At 42.3% G+C, this 22,342-nt stretch overlaps 1 protein-coding gene across 1 annotated transcript in view; it reads left to right on the plus strand.

Moving 5' to 3' along the window:
* The first annotated feature begins 4,935 nt into the window (after positions 1–4,935).
* pde11a (phosphodiesterase 11a) overlaps positions 4,936–22,342 on the plus strand; it is a 60,318-nt gene continuing 42,911 nt past the window's right edge. Inside the window, exons 1-6 of the mRNA XM_071355688.1 lie at positions 4,936–6,093; positions 6,995–7,153; positions 17,099–17,188; positions 17,873–18,013; positions 18,247–18,311; positions 20,192–20,324. Coding sequence (XP_071211789.1) covers positions 5,293–6,093; positions 6,995–7,153; positions 17,099–17,188; positions 17,873–18,013; positions 18,247–18,311; positions 20,192–20,324 — 1,389 coding nt within the window. The 5' untranslated portion in view covers positions 4,936–5,292. The remainder of the gene's footprint in view (positions 6,094–6,994; positions 7,154–17,098; positions 17,189–17,872; positions 18,014–18,246; positions 18,312–20,191; positions 20,325–22,342) is intronic.

A 22,342-nucleotide genomic window follows, 5' to 3' on the forward strand; every position in this document is an offset into this window, starting at 1 on the left:
TCCCAATTGTTTATTTTTTTTATCTGGTCTGGTTCAAGTATCAGGAAGGCAACACTACCTCCCTCTCCAACCAGGGTGCATGAATTGAGCAAAAACCTCTGCTTTTTAAGGCGCAAAATGCATCTTGAGTTCAGTGACCTAACGTTGCAGGTGTATAAGACGCTTGAGCGGAGTTCCCAAATGTGGTTTTCAGGGACTTGGACCCACAGGCTGAGATCCGGTACAGGTAGTAGACAGGTTTTATTCAGCAGTTGTGATTGAAGGCAGGAGCACACAATATAAGGCCCCTGTAAGTTTATTTTTGTATATATCAAAATGGCAGAGTTTGAAGGACACTTCAATGACCTTGTCTCACCATTACAGGATGTGAGACTAAGACTGATGCAGTGCCTTAGACCACTGCGCCACCCGGGAGGCCCCTACCCAATTTATGCGTGATCTGAAAATATGGTTGCAGGCTCGGTATCGAGGGTGTGATGCAATAGTGGTGACTCCGGAGGGTCCCAGATATCAAATTGAGCTCCGTACCGCATCGCTGTGCGCCTCCCAAATTTTGTATCACTGCGGAGGGCTCTGTATAGCTCCGCATTGACATGATTGGTTGGTGGGAGGTCCTGTATAAACACAAACTCACTTCCTTGACAACAGCTCTACTCAAAAGTATGAATGCCCTGACTTCTGCAGAGGCCGTATCACCCTAAATGCTGCACTGCCAAATCAGATGTCAGATTGATCATGCAGTGCCTTTAAGTGCCCATTAGTGTTTCTCAATCCTCTGTCTGTGGGTTGTTACATGGGAGGTCAACCCTGAATTGAATGGTGAAACCTACTCCTGGAGTACAGCATTTTGTTCCAGCCCTGCACTAACACCTAATTTTACTAATAAGCTGTGTTGTGATTTGACCTTAACATTAATCTGAACAGTTAATGATATAAATAACTATGTTTAATTGTTACCTGATTAAATTAATCATGTAACAATTAACTCATTAGGATCTGGGGCACCACAAGAGCGGTTCTTTAAAGAGTTACCATCTCACAAATTAAATTCACCTATTTACCTATCACATCTATAAACAGTCAACTTATTAATCATAACCTTGTATCATATCACCATTCTGAAGTCGTAAACCTTGCATCTGTAAAAACCTGAGCCTTATGATTCAGAACTACACAAATTGGTTTATTTATTTACTAGCTAATTAAATGGGAACAGGATAAACACTTATTGACTGGAGACGTAATACACTGAAAACAGGTCCCTAGTGGAATGACAACATGGATACTTGTTAAAGAAGAGATGGAGAGGGAGAGAGGGACAGAGACTCTTAACATTGCCACATTCAGAAACTACTCTCATCTACAATAACCATATATTTTGCACACTAACCGCCGCCGGCTTTGAGCAAGAAATGAATGTATTTACTTGAAATGCCTGGGTTTGCCACGGATCTCTCGGTGAACAGGGCAGCCTTGGAAAGGGGGTTGGGACTTTTCGCGACACGCTTGTAAGGCTCTGATTGTCCAAAATGGTTCCAACAACTCTTCTACAGTTGTCATTCTTCGTAGTTGTCCGGTAGCCGGTGACTTGTCGTGTAGTCCTGAACAGAACTAGTGTTGATTATCCCTCCATTCACTCTTGAAGATGCTTCTTTGATGATAGGCTTAGCCAGCTGTATCGATGGTTCCCCAATGGGATGATGAGAGTAGCATAATATGATGGTTTGAGCAGAGTAACAGGAGGGTCCTACTTAAATTAGCTTTCGAAGATACTTTACTTAGGACAGCTAATCAGCCATATCAGTGATTGTCCGGGAGGTGAGTTTATCGTCTCCACCTCATGTTGAGATTCAAAGTTCAAACCATTTTACAACGTGTAGCTGCCGCTTCACGCTTTTTCTGGTCCAATGTGTTTCATAACCCATCATTTATACCTTTTGCTCGAAAGGCGCAGTTCCGACAGGCTGGCTCGCTCCCTGACCCCATTCTGGGGCGGTGATTACTCACTGTGCAAAGTTATGGAAAACAATTATCTCTTATAACTTCTCAAATCCCATCCCTCTCTTAACAAAAACACTTTCATCATTTTTCATATTACATGCGTAACACAGTATGGAAACGTCATATACGTACGTAGTGGTTATACTTTCCAAGTTACAGTATTTCCTTTATAACATTTTTTATGTTATATACTAGAAATATTGTTCCAGTATTTGCTTTTGAATGTGTTAGAGTTTCAGCGGGGAAAATGTCTGTTGAGACAAAGCATATTCCTTTGGAGAGCGGAGGCCTGGATCTTCTCCCTTGATTTACAACAGGACGTGAGTTGTTAATCCCCACTAGTTCTTTCCTTCCCCCTCTACGGGTGAGTGGGGGTCTGGTTGAAGTTATTCATTGCAAACCTGATCTGACCTATTTGGATTCTTGTGGACAGTCATGACAGTTGTGTTTTGTAGGGCAGGTCAAGTTGCATCTGATGGACTTAGGCAACCTACAGATGCATGTTACACATAATGTAGGTCATTCTTGGAGAGAGCCAGTACAGTAATGTTTTGGTTAGTGAACATATGAAAGTTGACTTTATGGTGTGTGAACACCTTGCATCACTTGTATAATCAATATGCCTCAATTTTAATGACATTTTGGAAATGTTTAATCATTTTATCTCACAAGCTTAACACAGAAGTGTGAATAGGATGAATGAGGGCTAATGGTGCTTTCAAGACAACTGGGAACTCGGGAAAAAAAGGGGTCAAATGTCAGTGAACTTCAGGTCGGGAAGTCAGCTCCAGAAAGTTTCCGACTTGGAATTTCGAGTTGGATGATCACGTTTTCCCAATCAGAGATAGTTTTTTTTCGAGATCCCAGTTGTTTTGAACGCTCGGAAGTCAGAGATTTCCAAGTTCCCAGCTGTTTTGAACACAGAATAAAACATGCTGCAAAGTGCATACCATAGAGAATAAAGGAGGCCTCTAGTGGCCAAAAGGCATTTTAGCATTGGCAACACCATTGAGGGCTTCCCTAGGGGCCAGGGGTCATTAGAAGCACTTTTTAAATTGCTCCTACAGTTTTTCTTTGGTACTGCAGTTTAACTGTCGCCCGGCCCAGAAAGAACATTTCCATACAAGTCAGATTTGAAAATTCCTAATAAGACACTTTAGTCATCACCTTTGCACACAAAACATCCAATTTTTTACATCACTCACAGCCGAAGATATTAACATTTTATGTTTATCCAGTGTCTGCCATGTTGTTGGAGGTGATGACGTCGTCGCTGCACCCTGTGTGCACTGAGTGCTAGTGTGCATGTGATGTTGGTCTGTATAAACCAGATGCAACCCGGATATATAGACAGTCCATGAATTGGCAGTTGAAAACAACTGTCGGACATCTTGGACGCAGTCTCCAGTTCTTTTTTTGAAATTATTTTTTACCCATTATCAATATTTGTAATAAAATATAAAAAATTGTAAAACTAACAGTGAAATACAACTCAGACTCATCCTCTGGCCAAACTCTTCCACCATTGGCTGATCCCTCCTGGTGACCCTGTTGGAGTCATGTCCAACTGGGTCATCAGGAGCGATCAGCCAATCGTGAAGAAGAAAACTGACTACTAATGAATGGAGATAGCCTCAATGGTGCTGCCCATGCTGTCACAGATGCTATAATGGCACAGATACAAAGGTGAGTCCTTTATCCATCTCTATGGTGCAAACGTGAAAGACCATTGATCGTATTCCACATTGTGGAGTACAGCTCCCTCTAGAGGAGAATGCAGTTACACATCACAGAAATTTTGTAACAGGTGAAACAAGAGATATGGTCCTTGGTGGAAACATAATGAGATCAAGGAATTGGTGTTGTGGATAGCCATAAACACAATGGTAAAGTGAACAGTTGTGCACTGCACAGCTTAATTACGGTAAAAGAACAACATGAAAAGTGTGCGTGTGTGTATGCATGAGTGCGTGTGTTCTGTAACGTGACAGCGTAACTTTCCACTAGAGGCCACTGTTATCACACTTCCTATATAATGCGATTAAGGCTCTTGTTAAACATTTTTTTTTTCATATGCCTAAATAAATACATGTTTTTATTGTCACATACACCTAGACACGGGCTATATTAAGGCCTAACTAAATTCAATAATGAATAGTTTATTTTAAACAATCATGTAATTACTCATCTACTGCATTTTGCCATCTTGATGTAATTAAATGTATCACTAGCCACTAAACAATGCCACTTTATATAATGTTTCCATACCCTACATTACTCATCTCATATGTATATACTGTACTCTATACCATCTACTGCATCTTGCCTATGCCATTCGGGCATCACTCATTCATATATTTTTATGTACATATTCGTATTCATTCCTTTACACTTGTGTGTATAAGGTAGTTGTTGGGAAATTGTTAGGTTATACTACTTGTTAGATATTACTGCATGGTCGGAACTAGAAGCACAAGCATTTCGCTACACTCGCATTACCATCTGCTAACCATGTGTATGTGACAAATAAATGTTATTTTATTTTATCTGATCTACTCATTATAAACTCGAAAATTAAATACAATTGGAAAAAGTTGGAAACACTACTCTAAATATTTCTGTACATAATAGATTTGGTAGAGCTCCGAAGTTGAGCTTTGGTAGCAGCTCCATATTGTCCTTTCAAGACAACTGGGAACTCCGGAAAAAACGAGGTAAAATCATGACGTTAGCGATCTTCAGGTCGGAAAGTCCGTGCTCTAGAAAGATGCCCGAGTTTCCGAATTGAATGAATGTTCAAAACGATTTTTCTCAATCGGAGCTCGTTGCCAGTTATCTTGATTCCACGGAAGTCGGAGATTTCCGAGTTCCCAGTTGTTTTGAACGCGGCAATAGCCAACGTCATTTGCGCACTCTCCACTCCGGTGATGCACGGCCAGTGCGCGGCAGCAGTTGCTCTCTGAATAAAGAACAGTCGAAGTCCGTGAGTCTTTTTGCATCCTGTCTTTCATCCATGAGAGGTGGCTTTTATTAATTGCAATTGAGAGTTAATATGTTATTGGAGGTGAGGTGGTATATTCCTCATAATTTCTCCATCATATTTTGTACAGAAGGCAACAAGATATGTAGCCTAGACCTCAAAGATAGTTTCGTTATGAATGGATTAAGGGAAGTCGTATTACAGAAGCGTCTATGTTTCTTTATTTTTGATACTCTGTAAAATATTATAAATGAACATTTATTGTGCAATTTTATGGATTTGGTTCAGCCAGGACCATCAACACAACCGACATGGCAGTGTCCAATATGGTATTCTCTGACGTGGAAAGTTTTCTGGATACGCATCCTGAGTTGTTTGAGGACTATCTAAACAGAAAAGGGAAACATAGTATGGTGGAGAAATGGCTCAAGAATCACCAGGCAAGCAAAACTTCAGTAAGTACAACTGCAGTCGCCGAGTCGGAGAAAACAAGCGTCAGCGCCTGTAAAGACAGTTGGGCGAGCTGCAAAGGTGATGGGGGCCCGCATAGACGAGCATCGCAGAAGGAACTGCGGAAAACTTTCGCCAGGTCCAAAGCTATGAATTGCAACAGGACATACGATGAGCAAGTCAACTACAGGGCTCAGGAGCCACTGACAAGTATGAGGAGGAGAGCTCTGCTGAGAAAAGCCAGCTCGTTGCCTCCAACCACTGCCCACATCCTGAGCGCGCTCCTGGAGTCGCGAGTGAACATACCTCAGTATCCATCCACAGCTGTCGATTTCAAATATTACCTTAAAGAACACAACGAAAGAGAGTTTTTCCTGGAATTGGTAAAAGACATATCTAACGACTTGGATTTAACTAGCCTCAGCTACAAAATCCTGGTGTTTGTGTGTATAATGGTCGATGCAGACCGCTGTTCCTTATTCTTAGTGGAAGGCTCAGCAAATAAGAAGACATTGGTATCCAAATTCTTTGATGTTCATGCAGGTATCACAGTTTTACCCTCCATGAGCAACTCGGATGAAGTGCAGGTTCCTTGGGGAAAGGGAATCATTGGATATGTTGCTGAGCATGGAGAGACAGTCAATATCCCAGATGCCTATCAGGTGTGTGTGTGTGGTTGTGTGTGTGTATGCCTGTGTGTGTGAGAGAGAGAGAGAGAGAGAGAGAGAGAGAGAGAGAGAGAGAGAGAGAGAGAGAGAGAGAGAGAGAGAGAGAGAGAGAGAGAGAGAGAGAGAGAGAGAGAGAGAGAGAGAGAGAGAGCGCACTCCCACCTTTGTGTTTGTTTGTCTGTGTGCAACAGATGAGATCATGTGGCACATCAACACACAGCTTTGCATTTGCATCAGAATGATAATTGATTAATTTGCATCCGTACCTCATCTATCACCATACACACAAGCCTATGATGGCCGATGACTCTTGATTAATCAACAGAAAATTGATCTCACCACATGAAGTAAAGAAAGCCTACTGTAATGAAATTAAATTGAGAAGTGCGTGTTTATACTTCAGTGGTAATGTGATGTTGCACCAGCCACCAGGGATGATGTGGACTATTGCCAAGCTGACTCCCCGGTGGCCCCAGGACCTAACGCTGATTTTATTTGAAGTAGTCTTGATCAATTGATTTACAATCCAGTCTGCAGACATTGAATGCACAACTCATGCAAATATATTCCTGAAGTTAGTGTGGTAGTGCCAAGCCAAACTATATTGCTTTCATTCGCACTTGAAGATTTGCAAATCAAACACAAAACACATATTAAAGGTATAGTCAGGCAGGGTGCTTAGGTTGACATATCCATTCACGGTTGAAGATCAGTTTTTCCCACAATATTTTTACATGCAACACAATGTCAACACTCCACAATGAGTTAGTGCCTGATCATGGGATCTCACAGGAAGTGATGATGTTGAGTTATACACTTTATATCTGCCTTAAAACATTAATTTACTAATACTTGTTATGTGCGCTTATGTCCTTCCATCTTCCATGGATTGTAGGACCGTCGTTTCAGTGATGAGATTGACAAGCTGTCAGGATACAAGACCAAGTCCCTCCTCTGTATGCCCATTCACAACAGTGATGGGGAGATTATTGGAGTAGCCCAGGCCATCAACAAGAGTCCAGGAGGGGCTCTCTTCACTGAAGACGATGAGAAGGTAACTGCAATTTGACTGTTATTTTTTTCTTTAATTTTCCAATCAAGAACAACATTCAAAACCGAAATGAAAAGACATTAGACAACAATATAACAAAGTGACAATAGCCTCCTTACAAGACAACTAACAGACAAAAAGTAAATAAAATAAAAAATGATTAAGAAACATTATAAACTGGGTGGTTCAAGCTCTGAATGCTGATTGGTTGAAAGCCGTTGTATATCAAACTGTATACCAGGGATATGGGCTCCCGAGTGGCGCAGCGGTCTAAGGCACTGCATCTCAGTGCAAGAGGCGTCACTACAGTCCCTGGTTTGAATCCAGGCTGTATCACATCCGGCCGTGAGAGTCCCATAGGGCGGCGCACAATTGGCCCAGTGTCGTCTGGGTTTGGCCAGGGTAGAACTTCATTGTAAATAAGAATTTGTTCTTAACTGACTTGCCTAGTTAAATAAAGGTTAAATAATAAATAAATATGACAAAAAAATTATTTTTACTGTTCTGTTTTTACATTGGTAACCAGTTTATAATAGCAATTAGGTACCTCAGGGGTTTGTGGTATATGGCCAATATACCACAGCTAAGTTCTGTATCCAGGCACTCCGCGTTGCGTTGTGTTGAAGAACAGCCCTTAGCCGTGGTATATTGGCCATATACCACACCCCCTTGGGCCTTATTGCTTTATTAGATCATATGGTCACCTGAAGTAGGCTACATATTGTACATTGAGTGTACAAAATTACCTGTGGATTAGATGGAATCAATGTGATGTTAGGGGAGATTCTCCATAAAATCAATAAAGAGTTGCCAAATTCTGTAAAATGTCTCTGACTTCCTCAACCAGTAAGTCATTTTCTCCAGTGGGATACAATTACTTCAGATTTCCATTTCAAGGCAATACATTTTTTGCAGTTTGATTGTTTGATAGGTAATACTTTATAACATGTTATCCCTCTGTAGTAACACTGTTATTACACTAGTAACAACACTCAACTATTTCATTACCATCGAACAACTCAAAATATTCAGTTTTGAACTACTTTAACAGGAGTGTTAGACGAATGCCAATTGCTTGTGCTGAATTTCTCAGTGTAGGTCTCTGTTTCTCCCCTTTCATCTGTCGCACCTTCCAGCCTTCAATTGTCCCCTTGTTCTGAGAGAGCCCACACATGTAATGGTCCTGACATGTCAGATATAGACTTCTGTTTTATCTCATGTGTAAAAAGGCATGCCTCCATCGTCTCTGGAACAGCCCACATCCTTTTTTATAGGATCCCAGAAACAATGAAGTCACTGAGGCAGAATACAGAGTGATATGTGGACCGTATTATTAAGACCACTTATAGAGACCATTGACGATTTCTCGTCTGTGAATCACATGAAATGGATAGAAAAAAATACATGAAATCCATCTAAGCCATTCTTAATTAAGCTGCTCTCATTCCGTTGGTAACGACTAAATGATAGATAAGGCCAGGGGGAAGATATACCATTATTATACATTTACAAAATACTGACCTGTGCATTTCAGGCAAAGATAAGAGTTTTGTAGTCCAAACAGATGTTCACATCGGTTAGGTAACATTATCATTGTCCTGCATTAGAGCACAAGTGGCAATTTTTTTTCAGTGATACGGTCTATAGCTGTGGGGTTTGCAAGGCTTGCAAAGGTGCAGGGGCAGTGGTGTCTTCCTTATGGCTGTCTGTCCACGTTGTAAAGCAGTGGAGACTGATTGGTCATGTACTTTATAATTACCTAAGCATTAATGTGTGTGAGCAAAACTAATTGGCTTTCCCCATCATTTATCTTTCTAACAATAAACCCCCAGGAACGGGGGCTTAACCTGCCATGCTTCTACTCAAAGGTAGAAAAACTGTCTTTCATTATCTTGGACCGCCGTAAGACACATTTATGGAAGTTGTTTATAAATAGAAGACACCCAGTTTGTAGTATTTATTGACTCTGTCACAGTGAAGTAATCCAAATACCAATTACATTCAGTGTAGAATTGAAACATTCACAGAGGCGTTTGCAACTACACCATCTTCTAGTACTAGATGACATTTACAATGGAATTACAAGAACCTTTGACTCCATGCCACCACATTAATAGGTATGTATTAGCCAAAGTGACTAAACACTGGGGTTGTACAGTAAGTAGTAAGCTGTTAGTGGATACACACAAGGGTTAGTGAGTTTTACTGACATGTTTTACAGTCTGAATTGACTCACGCTGTAAGCAGATGAGCTGAGTTGACATTTGCACCCAAGACAAAGACACAATCGTCTCTGCGTGAAGGAACAAAATAATAAGGTAGATCCAGTGAGGTAGGAAGGGGCTGGCGTCTCACATTGATCTTCCTGATGGGATCTGCTGATTTCTAATGAGCTGTTATTTGGCACAGTTATTCATTTAGCTCTCTAGCCAGTCTCAGCTAGAGGCATAACGAGTCTGCACTGGCGCTCTGTACTTACGCACTTCAAACCCTTCCACGGCCAGGCAGAGGCAGGCAGCCCTGTGACGTGGCTCACAGTTGTGCAGGGTAGATTTCCAAGGCACGTTGTCTTCCTTCATCAGTGCATCTCTTAGCCTTGCTAGCTCCAGAAAAACAACAACTGCATAAAGCTAAACGCAGAGGACTCTTTGAAAATATAAATGAAACCCAGCACAATTTGTTTTTGTAGATTTTGTCTTTCGGATATGTTATGGTAGGTAGAATGCACTTATTAAAGGTTTAGAGTTGTCCCACTGTGTATAATGGGTAGAGGGACTAACACAGTCTCTTCACTGTGTTTTCAGCACGTTTCACATTGCATTAGCATCACGCCAATGCACGGGATGGTTACAACTGAATTAGTAATGAAATCCTATGTTGGCATTTGAGGACGGCAGAAGCTGCATGCTACAATGCAGTAATGCTTTAATTGAAAGACCTTGTAGAATTAAATGTATGAAGTGCACCCTTTCAAACAGACTTTTCATTTTTGCTGCAAATGTTTAATTTTGTGTAGACTCCCCCCATCTGTTGTTGTAAATAAGTGCTTATCACCAACATACTGCACGCTCATTTAATATATTACTATAGCTAAACATATTATATGTCTTTGTTCTCAAATGCCACGCTCTGTAAATTGTGTTAGGTTGATACCCTACAGGATTAGAGTACTTTGGGTAGCTTGGATAATTTATGCATAATTGTATTTTCTCATTATCTTTATTGGATAAATACACCAATAGACTTTCTCAGACGCAAATAACTTGACCCCATGGTGCAGTGTCTGGTCCTTGCGATATTATTTAGTTTTGCATGATACTATACTATAATATTACTGTTTCAAAGATCATTTAAAATTTTATTGTGTAAAATTAGCTAATTGAACACTGCTAGATTGCGCTCCCCTGTCTGTCAAAAAGTGTGTTGTCTGTATACCTGTTTATACACCTGTCAGGTGACTGAGCTGCAACAATTGAAACGGTATTGGCAGCCAAACAACGCCTATTCCCACATTCTCAAGTTTTTGGCATGGCTCTGCCACATTCCCTGTCCAATTGAGTTACTGTAATACTGTAATATCCACTTTCGCTCAATTTCACCACTGTACATTTGTAAGAGAAGGATGAGGGAACACCATTTCTCATTGGAGCCAAGGTCCCATCTGAAATGTTCCAAAATTAAGATTTGAAAAACGTAAATAAATACAATCCTGGACTGAGGTTACCAGCATTGTCTCTTTCTCTATTTCTGGAGGGAAAGACCAATCTGTATGGCCGATGATTAGACATTTTCAATTTGGTATTCAAGTACAATTAACTATAATCATACCTCACACATTGCTGTAAGAGAGTCCCGGCCTGTATGATAACTGAGATTAAGTGAGGTGATAATAAGACAGTAAATCAGACAATAAAGTCCTATATCGCTGACCAATACAGCTGATAGTTTACCATGGGTTCAATGCTGATCACTTTGGAGTGGGAGCCTTATTATGGTCATCGTTGCATGAAGAAGGATCGGACCAAAGCGCAGCGTGGTAAGTGTTCATGATTTTTATTTACGCTGAACACTAGAACAAAATAACAAAGTGAGAACCCGAAACCGAAACAGTCCTGTCAGGTGCAGAAAAACACTAAACAGAAAATAACTACCCACAAAGCATCGGTGGGGAAAAGCTACCTAAGTATGGTTCCCAATCAGAGACAACGATAGTCAGCTTTCCCTGATTGAGAACCATACCCGGCCAAAACAAAGAAATACAAAACATAGAAAAAGGAACATAGAATGCCCACCCAAATCACACCCTGACCAAACCAAAATAGAGACATAAAAAGCTCTCTACGGTCAGGGCGTGACAGGTGTACATTGCTGGGGGCTGGGCTGCATGCCTGTACGGTCACCATACACCTTCTCCTCTCCTGTCCCCTGCCCTGGCTAAAGGAAATGTAAATTAAAGATCCCAATGAAATGATTGAGAATGTCTGGTAACAGTGGCATCAGTCTTACCAGGATATTGCTAGTGTTTGGGCGTTGAGACATGGCCTACTAGAATGATGCTGAGACATTTGTTTATTTCTTTACCTGTATCCCCATTAGCTTTTGCAGAAGCAGTAGCTACTCTTCCTGGGGTCCACAAAAAACATAAAACACAACAAGTAACGAAACACTGATACACAAGGACAGACACACAAATTGAAAAATTGGAGATGGGAGTTCCATGAGATCATGGCTCTGTATAAAACTGTGCGTCGCCGTGAATTTGTTTTGAACTTGGGGACTGTGAAGAGACCCCTGGTGGCATGTCGTGTACTGTATGTATGGGTGTCTGAGCTGAATGTTATTTGATTATGCAAGGTGTGCTGCTCTGTTCTAAGCCAGACAGTAATCAAGATGGGACAAGACCAGAGCCCGAACAACTAGTACATTTGGTTTTTGTGACAAAAACACAGAACATCTTTTTCTAACAGACATACCCCTCCCCATCTTCACAAAAACTTTGTCAATATGACTTGCCCATGATAATTGACCATCCAATGTCATACCTAGGAGTTTATCCTCCTCAACTTGCTCAATGGTGGTGGCTATTCAGCATGATATGGCGGAGGTCCCTGATGATCTTCTTGGCCTTCCTGCGACACCTGGTGTTGTAGGTGTCCTGGAGGCCTGGCAGTGTGCACCCAATGGTACGTTGGGAGGAGGTGATGTGGTCTTTGACTAGCCTCTCAAAGCATTTCATGATGACGGAAATGATTGCTACAGGTCAGTAGTCATTCAGTTCAGTTACTTTCCCTTTCTTGGGCACAGGGATGATAGTGGATATCTTGAAGCAAAGGGGGATAACAGTATGAGCTAGAGAGAGATTGAACGTGGGCTAGCATCATGTGAGGCGCGCAGTGCTGACTCGTTCCCCTGGCTGACAGCTGTCAAGAGGACTGGGCGGTGCAGCTTGACCATAGAGATAGATAGAAGACTCATCTTTCTATCTTTGCTATTATAATGTCAGTGACAGCATGGGCATCGCCAGTGAGGCTACCACCCATAGGAATCCCCCCCAGTTGTCTACTTTGACTAATTTAAAATGTCGGAGGCATGGTGGAAACTCTTAATGGCGCTGCCCATGCTAAAATGGCCTTTTGCCCACTAGAGGCCTCTATCATTCTTTATGAGCTCCACCGACAATGCTTCGTTGGACAGCCCTCAGTGACACAGAGCAGGAAATGGTGCTTGGCTCTTTTGATTGGCTGCACTCATGTTGAACTGATGTTGAAATTATGTAGTGTAGCTCGCTCCCGACAAGGCCAGACCCTTGGAGCAAATCAGAGTAATTAGTGGCAATTTGGGCTTGAAGTGATGATCATTATGGAGGACTGGGCCTGTAACCTTTCATCAAATGCCCTCTTTCTCTGCTGTTGATTCACCCTGTTACCCATGGGGGGATTTTCCCTGATTCAGGGATCACTGCAGTGTGATCTTCAAGGTTAGCTGTTTGGCATGAGGTTTGTAAAAACTCTACAAATGTTGAAGGTCTCATTAACATCTCAAATGTGAATTTGGGAGAAATATTTTTTGTGGTAATACTGTAGTAACACAGTGTGTTGAATATTGTTCTAGAGATGGATGATACAGGGCATACACTACAATGACTGTCAGTTATTAATGTGACAAAATATGTCTGTGTATTTGATCATGTCAAGTCACACTACATGTCGTACCATTGATAAAGCTGTGTTTTGAGTCCACAAACCCCTGTCCTCCATTTTTTTCTAGTCCGCACCATTTCTCAGCTTGCAGATGGAACTGTAGTCTGCAGAACACAAGGACACCATAATAGTCACCACGATTTAAAGGCTCTCCATCCTCTACTGGAATTAAGCTACATAAAGAACCAGAGCACTTTATAGCCAAAGCACTTCTGGAGAATATGTCGCAGGAGCAATATATTGTAGTTCAAAGTCTTTTCACACATAACCTAACTTGACATTATTGCGCTGATGCAACACTTACTGTTGTTTCAATGCAATGTGTTTTTTTTTATGCCTTTTTCTTTTTTTATGTACTCTCTACAACATTGGTTAATCTTTAATTGTTTACAATCATGTAAGTGGTAGATTTTGATTTGTATTTCTGAATTAGTAATTAGTTACTAGTGAATATAAAAGATCTTCATACTTTAAACAGAATTCAAACATATTTGTCTTGCCAGTGCATGTTAACTAAGTTGGGGAAAGCTGAGAGAGGAAGAGTTGAAGCGAGAGGGTCCACTCCTGTCAAAATGTGAATATAGCGTTAAGCAGATCGGCTGCCTTACAGCCTTTGTGACAACAACTCCCATTGTTAGGCCGGAGACTAGACCATCTTGTCATTATATACAGTATCTCTGGCTTTCCCCAACTTAGGTCCTGCTTTGTTCACACTCCCTCGCCAATGGTCGCATTGTCCAACGGTCCCCCGCCCATTTCGCTTAACTTCCATTGAAAAGGAATGGCTTCAGTTGTTTCATCTCCCTACATTGTCTTCAGTTAATCAGCACCGTTCGACATCATGTGGTGGCATTAGAAGGCTTGTTTTACCCAATCAGTAGTGGTCTGCATGAAGTTAGAGCCACTCAGTGCTGTTAAAGTGTTCTGTGAAAACGTAGCTCCACAGTCAATAAAGGCATATAAAGGGTTGTGAACCCGCCCTGATAGCTTCCAGAGCCACGCATAAGACCCACAGGAAACTAGATAATTCATCTTCACCTGATCTGTGAAGTGTCTGGAATTATTCATGGTCAAATTGAATAATAAGAGCCAGCTGCATGGTGAGAATTTGTCTCAGTGTGGAATCCTCTTACATCAATAATTGATGCCACCTCCATAAAGAGCAATCACAGCTAAATGCATTTGGAAAGTGCTACATGCACTGCTGACGCAAGTTAGAGAGAACCCTAGTGACATCAGAGGGAAACGGGAGACCGACTGCTGTACGCAGGGGGAGAATAGACGCAACACGGCAAGACTCTTGGCACAGCAACAATGGGCTCAATGGCATAACATCTCTGAATAGATTGAATACAGTCCTTAGCTAGCTCAACTAGCTACTGTAAACAGCTTGTGTAGCTAACGAAATAATTAAGAGCCAGGCTTAGGTTCACAGTAGCATACTGCAACGCCGTCACGTCCTCTTGGCTTCTCCTACATTAGTAGTGGGTCCCCAAGGCCTTAGTCAGTTTCATTATTAAACCACATCTTTACTGGTCAACCCTCTGGCCTCTATGGGCTGAAGCCTCTTATTTGTAATGCAGCCTTGTAGTATAATGGACCTGCTGCAACCTATGCTTTACTTGAGCGTGTGTGTCCCTCTCCTCTTCCTGTTACTTATACAGGCAGATCCATAGCTGGGTCCTCGAAGTCTTGTCTGTAATTAATGTGATCTTGCTGGCTCAATTGATGGTTGCTGGACAGCCTCTCTGGAAGATCATTATTAAATAATTCAATAGCTTTAGTGGATGTACAGGTGTATATGCTATATATAGGGTTGCTGTTTTTCCTCTTATTTTTTGAATGTGAACGTGCTCCATGCATTATGATGTGTACGTGTGTGTATAGTGAATGCTGTGTAGGTTGTAGAGTCACCTTAGAAAGCATGATAGTGAATGTATGTGGTAAGGTAGTGACCGGCGGGAGATACAGAGGTGAGGTGAGGTGATAGAGATGGTAAGCTGCTTAGTCCTAAAGGGAAATGTGTAGAATAAACCATAGCCAGCATTATACATGGACATAGTTGTACGTCTGGCACAAATAAAGTCCCAAACTTGGAAATGGGTTGTCTGTTTTACAGTAGGCTGTCTGTAGTTGTCGTTAGTGAGAAGTGCCACGATTACTCCCTCTGATCTTCTGATATGCCCACGGATGGTCCGTGCTCCTTGGGACGTCCCCACCCCTCATTGAAATTGACATTTAAAATGGTTAAAGTTAGGGTTAGGCAAGGATTATGGGTAAGGGTAGGGTTTAAGGTTAGGGTTTAGGGTAGGGACGTCCCAAGCATCCCAAATAGCAAAGACAGTTTCAGATAGTGAAACATCCGCTTTCTTCAGTGTAGCCTTGACGCAGGCTCAAGAGAGCTGGTGGACGAGGTGATCTGTGTAACAGTATCTGATGTATCACTGGTAACAGCTGAGTAACTCCCCATTGTTCTTAAGGGTCTGACACCTCAGTGCATTCGTTGGACGTTGTTGGTTGACGTGGTATAAGCAGCAACCAAAAACAGAGGTGATTTGACTAAACGTGAAGCAAAGGACTCTAATTGCTCTTGATCCTTTGTCAAAGGGCAGTGGTGTAAGTGTCTCTCAGGTAAGACCCCATGGTCTGTGAGATAGACCTTACTCTGTCCCAGATACCGTAGGTCTGATTAGTACGGCAATCTCCACAGCACACTGTAAAGTACCACACACCCCTTCTCCGTCCCTGGCTATGCGTGCATGCATGTGCCTCAGAGCATTGTCGAGAATATTGGATTGGCAGCAACAGAAGGAATGCCGTTCGATTTCTGCCAGCGAAGCGTTGATTAGATTTTCATAACACACTAATGAACCCCCAGCCATCAAGAGTCATACATCATCTAGCCTGCCCTGTAAGCAGGTGGACCCATGTTTTGTGATACAGAAAGAAAGAAAAGGTGGAGTGGAACATGAAATCTGTTATGCAATTCATGTTATCACCTTGAGGCAAAGGGTCAAACCATTCAGTCAAACGGGGAAATGTAAACTGGATTGATTTATTTGTCTTGGCAATTAAATGACACTGATGAAAGGCCATTCTTTATTAGGTCCATTTTAAAGGTGTGCTTTCCCCCCCCCCGGGCATGGTATGAGAATATAACCGTGCACACAGCTATGTCGTATTTTCATTCCCCTATAGAGTAAAACTGGCCTCAATATTATTAAAGGCAATATTTTTTTGGTCAGAAAATGACAGATTAAGCCAATTGTTTTTCAATGGTAGTCATATGTTGACGGATAATGGACAACAGATATGATTGTCTGTCCATAAATGCACAATATGTCCGCCTATTTACATTTGAAGCTCATCCGAAATCGATGAGTTGAACTTTTGACGGACAATACGGACAATAGCTGAATAAATATACAATTTCATTTGTGTTCATGCGTCTCTGTGTGGCCATAGCCTATAGCCTAACAAGGCAGCTGGCAATCATTATTCTGACTTGGAAGACTTTGAACTCACCAACCATATGGCTTATTGCTCTCACATTGACTGTCCTATCTTCAACTAACCTTTCCCCCCTGACCTTGGTCTATTGAACAGTAACTGTTCCTCTGAATCTATTGGCTGGTCACCGAGTGTCAGGCCGGGCATCCTTTGAACAGTAAACCCTTTTTTCCTGTGTTGAGCTCAGCGTCTGTATGTCCAACCTATTGACTGTCTGTCTGATGTGATGTCTCCACAGGTGCTGCAGATGTACCTGCCCTTTTGTGGGATCGCCATCTCCAACGCACAGCTCTTCGCTGCCTCCAGAAAAGAGTATGACAGGAGTCGGGTAAGGGAAGCAGGCAGGGACAAGCCAAGGCAGGGTTTTTGGTTGGAGAGTGCACTAGTATCCAAGTATGGTGTCTATACATCCCCATAGAGCAGCCCACCTCCTCCCCATTGCTGACACTAGTGATGCCGGGTATTGATCTTTATGAGCCCACTTGCTGCCACTGCAGTGGGGATTAGGGAGCCATGTACAGCCCTGCCTGGACCTCTCTGCTGGAGGAGGGGCGGGACCAGCAGTGTGCTGAGAGGGTCCAGGGTGTAAATCTCACAGCAGGCGTCTAGAGACGCTCTAATGCTTGTCCCACATTGATCTCTGATGGGGGAGAACATAATGAGAACAGAGACCAGCGCGAAGAGGGGAGAGAGATACAGAGATCCTCCACCGTTACTCACTGGTTTATGCTCTCTGCTGTGTCTTATTGAGTTGGTAGTGCTTTAGATAGTGTCTGATCTACTTTATTGTGGAACGGTGGCATATGATATTATCCTGTTCCCTTATGTATTAGAAACCATTATAATTCTAGCTCTGTGAGGTGAAACATCTCCATTGAAATGGCTTTGAGTATTTATTAGTTGCGTCTGAAAAGTTATCTTATGTGTTGTGCAGTGTCTAGTTGACCAGACATGCATTGACTAATAGCAGCAGTAATGTCTGTGTGTCTGTGCTGTGACATTTGACCTACAGTCGCTCCTGGAGGTGGTCAACGACCTGTTTGAGGAGCAGACCGACCTGGAGAAGATCGTGAGGAAGATCATGTACCGCGCCCAGACTTTGCTCAAGTGTGAGCGCTGCTCTGTCCAACTGCTGGAGGACATTGAGTCACCGGTATGCTCTTCTCTCTCTCTCTCTCTCTCTCTCTCGCTCTCTCTCCCTCTGTCTCTCTCTATCTTTCCTCACTGACTAGGGTTAGATTTCTATACAGAATTAATATCTTTCTGATGTATTGTGCTTTGTACTTGACAAATTGTTTGTGACTCCAGTACCTGAGGAAATGCTGGAGGGACATTTCCATTTGAAACAGTTCTACCAGTGATGTTTTTTCTCTTTTCATCCCACAGGTGGTGAAATTCACCAAGTCGTTCGAACTGCTGTCCCCCAAATGCAGTGCAGACATAGAAAGCAGGTAAAGTTGGTGCACAGTTGTCCATCCCAACAGTCCACTCGTTTCCATGGAGAAATCCACTGTCCAGTCTGGATTTACTGATTAACATATGAACACTTCCCCACCTCATACTGTATATGGAATCTCCTCTATAAAAAATCTCTTCATATTTATCAGATTCATCAAAAGACCCGTGGCTGAATTGGCCAACTTAAATGCACATTTGACAAATGAGTTTGTGTGACATTTATGGATTTAAAGATTCAAATCTGTCCAGTTTTACAGCCCTTTGAAAGCAGGAGTTCTTTGAGCTGCATGCATGCTTCTACGTAGTGAGTGCAGCTCGTATTCTGTCACACAAATATTCCCATTTCCCTCTGCTCCTGATGTCAAGGCTCTTGCCAAAGAATCGCAGCTCCGCCTTTGCAGACGTACACCGCCGGCGGACCTGCGAAGTCTGCGCAATGCCTCATCTGACTAGTTCTAAGCTCAAACAGTGAAAACTGTTTGTTTATTTTCTCTGTGGAACTTCTTCAAAAAAGGGAAACAAATGTGGAGATTAAATATGGCGGAAGTAATATGGGGATTGTAAATGGGGAAGGCCATGTTGTAGGAGTCCTCCTTAATTGGGGTTTGGAGCTTCTCTCCCCCGCGAGGCAGGGGAGGGGCTGGAAGTGGAGGGGCTGGAAACAATGTGAGTTGTTTATGGATGAAAAACCTCACCAAAAGGATGACAAATTATCCTCCAGTCCGGTGCAGGCTACAACAGACATGCCCACTTCAAGGCTGCAATGATAACTACTGCAGTAATTTAAAAAAGCATCTTAGCATAATAATATAGTAATCAGTGAAATGTCAGGCTGCATGGCTGGCCAGTTCAGCCTTTTCTGACAGGAGACGCATCACCTTTGATTTGTGTTGCTCTTATCATGTGAAGTGCACACTGCTCTCCCATAATGGCAGACAAATGACCATAGCCTGATTCCAAGTTATAAAGTAAACAGAAATGATCACCAAGTTCAAAGGAATATGTGTTTATGATGCTATTCCAAAAGGTTATTTTTGCGTAGGGGATTGTGCAAGATTTATGTGTTTAATTAAGTGAATAAATCTGACGTCAAAGGCATAGGCTTTTTAAAGCACCTGGGAAATTCTATACCCTTGGGGAGAATAATGTTGAGGTACTGTGTGCTTCCATTGCTGGTTCTCTGGCTGCACCTAACGGGAGGCAGAAGAAGCTAGAGAAGCGATCACACTACTGAGGTTTACTCCCCGCTGCGTCTGTGTGGGTTTTACATCTACATGGGGGAGATATCAGAGAGATTTCAGAGGACACAGTGTCTCTATGTGAATCTTTAAAGTTCCTTGTCAATAAACGAGTATGTACAGTATGGTGTTGTTAGGGGAAAGGCACAGGAGGCGCTAGCTGAGAAATATGCTAAGGATGCACCCTAACCTGAATGGGAAGCCTGTGTCGAGGAAGGAGTCAATTCTCCCGCAGTGTGGGCGTCTACTGGGGAGGAAGACAATCCCACAATTAACTTTTCATTACTTCAGAAGGTGCTGGAGAGCCTTATTGATATCCATGAGACATTCATTAAATACAAATCAAAACGGGAAACAACAACAGCGGACGTGCATGTGCCTGAGTTTGAGATGTGAAAAATAATCCCTTTTCTAAGATGATAATGATGACGGTTATTAATGATCAAAGACCAAACAAACCAAACAAACGGTTGAACAAAATGATCCGACCCACAATGGAAGATTTGTCCTCTCAGTGAACATGCATGTGACTAGGGTCCTTCTCCTCCTCTTCTCCACTGCATGTCAATAATTACAACGACCCAAATATTTAACTTTCTCTCTTCTCTTCCCTCCACGTCCGGGTGTCCCTGTAGTTTTAAAGACAGCATGGAGAAGTCCTCCTACTCTGATTGGCTCATCAACAACAGTATAGCAGAGTTGGTAGCGTCCACTGGTCTGCCCGTCAACATCAGTGATGCCTACCAGGATCCCCGGTTTGACGCAGAGGTAAAATAATCTCCTCTGGAACTACATTACAATATACAGTTGAAGTCGGAAGTTTACATAGACTTAGGTTGGAGTCATTAAAACTCGTTTTTCAACCACTCCACAAATTTCTTGTTAACAAACTATAGTTTTGGCAAGTCGGTTAGGACATCTACTTTGTGTATGACACAAGTAATTTTTCCAACAATTGTTTACAGACAGATTATTTCACTGTATCACAATTCCAGTGGGTCAGAAATGTAAGTTGACTGTGTCTTTAAACAGTTTGGAACATTCCAGAAAATTATGTCATGGCTTTAGAAGCTTCTGATAGGCTAATTGACATAATTTGAGTCAATTGGAGGTGTACCTGTGGATGTATTTCAAGGCCTACCTTCAAACTCAGTGCCTCTTTGCTTGACATCATGGGAAAATAAAAATAAATCAGCCAAGACCTCAGAAAAACAATTGTAGACCTCCACAAGTCTGGTTCATCATTGGGAGCAATTTCCAAACACCTGAAGGTACCACGCTCATCTGTATAAACAATAGTATGCAAGTATAAACACCATGGGACCACGCAGCCTTCATAGCGCTCAGGAAGGAGACGCGTTCTGTCTCCTAGAGATGAACGTACTTTGGTGCGAAAAGTGCAAATCAATCCCAGAACAGCAGCAAAGGACCTTGTGAAGATGCTGGAGGAAAGGTACAAAAGTGTCTATATCCACAGTAAAACGAGTCCTATATCGACATAACCTGAAAGGCCGCTCAGCAAGGAAGAAGCCACTGCTCCAGAACTGCAATAAAAAATCCAGACTACGGTTTGCAACTGCACATGGGGACAAAGATCGTACTTTTTGGAGAAATGTCCTCTGGTCTGATGAAACAAAAATAGAACTGTTTGGCCATAATGACCATCGTTATGTTTGGAGGAAAAAGAGGGAGGCTTGCAAGCCAAAGAACACCATCCCAACCGTGAAGCACGGTGGTGGCAGCATCATGTTGTGGGGGTGCTTTGCTGCAGGAGGGACTGGTGCACTTCACAAATCAAATCAAATTTTATTTGTCACATACGCATGGTTAGCAGATGTTAATGCGAGTGTAGCGAAATGCTTGTGCTAGTTCCGACAATGCAGTAATAGCCAACGAGTAATCTAACCTAACAATTTCACAACAGCTACCTTATACACACAAGTGTAAAGGGATGAAGAATATGTACATAAAGATATATGAATGAGTGATGGTACAGAACGGCATAGGCAAGATGCAGTAGATGGTATTGAGTACAGTATATACATATGAGATGAGTAATGTAGGGTATGTAAACATTATATTAAGTGGCATTGTTTAAAGTGGCTAGTGATACATTTTTTTACATGTATGGCAGCAACCACTCAATGTTAGTGGTGGCTGTTTAACAGTCTGATGGCCTTGAGATAGAAGCTGTTTTTCAGTCTCTCGGTCCCTGCTTTGATGCACCTGTACTGACCTCGCCTTCTGGATGATAGCGGGGTGAACAGGCAGTGGCTCGGGTGGTTGTTGTGCTTGATGATCTTTATGGCCTTCCTGTGACATCGGGTGGTGTAGGTGTCCTGGAGGTCAGGTAGTTTTCCCCCAGTGATGCGTTGTGCAGACCTCACTACCCTCTGGAGAGCCTTACGGTTGTGGGCGGAGCAATTGCCATACCAGTCGGTGATACAGTCCGACAGGATGCTCTCGATTGTGCATCTGTAAAAGTTTGTGAGTGCTTTTGGTGACAAGCCGAATTTCTTCAGCCTCCTGAGGTTGAAGAGGCGCTGCTGCGCCTTCTTCACCACACTGTCTGTGTGGGTGGACCAATTCAGTGGTTAGCAGATGTTAATGGAACTTAAAACTTTCTAAATAGATGGCATCATGTGGATGGAAAATTATGTGGATATATTGAAGCAAGATCTCAAGACATCATTTAGGAAGTTAAAGCTTGGTCGCAAATGGGTCTTCCAAATGGACAATGACCCCAAGCATACTTCCAAAGTTTGGGGTCATGGCTTAAGGACAAC

The sequence above is a fragment of the Salvelinus alpinus genome, chromosome 20 (genome assembly GCF_045679555.1).
Source record: "Salvelinus alpinus chromosome 20, SLU_Salpinus.1, whole genome shotgun sequence".
In the NCBI taxonomy this organism is placed as follows: Eukaryota; Metazoa; Chordata; class Actinopteri; order Salmoniformes; family Salmonidae; genus Salvelinus; species Salvelinus alpinus.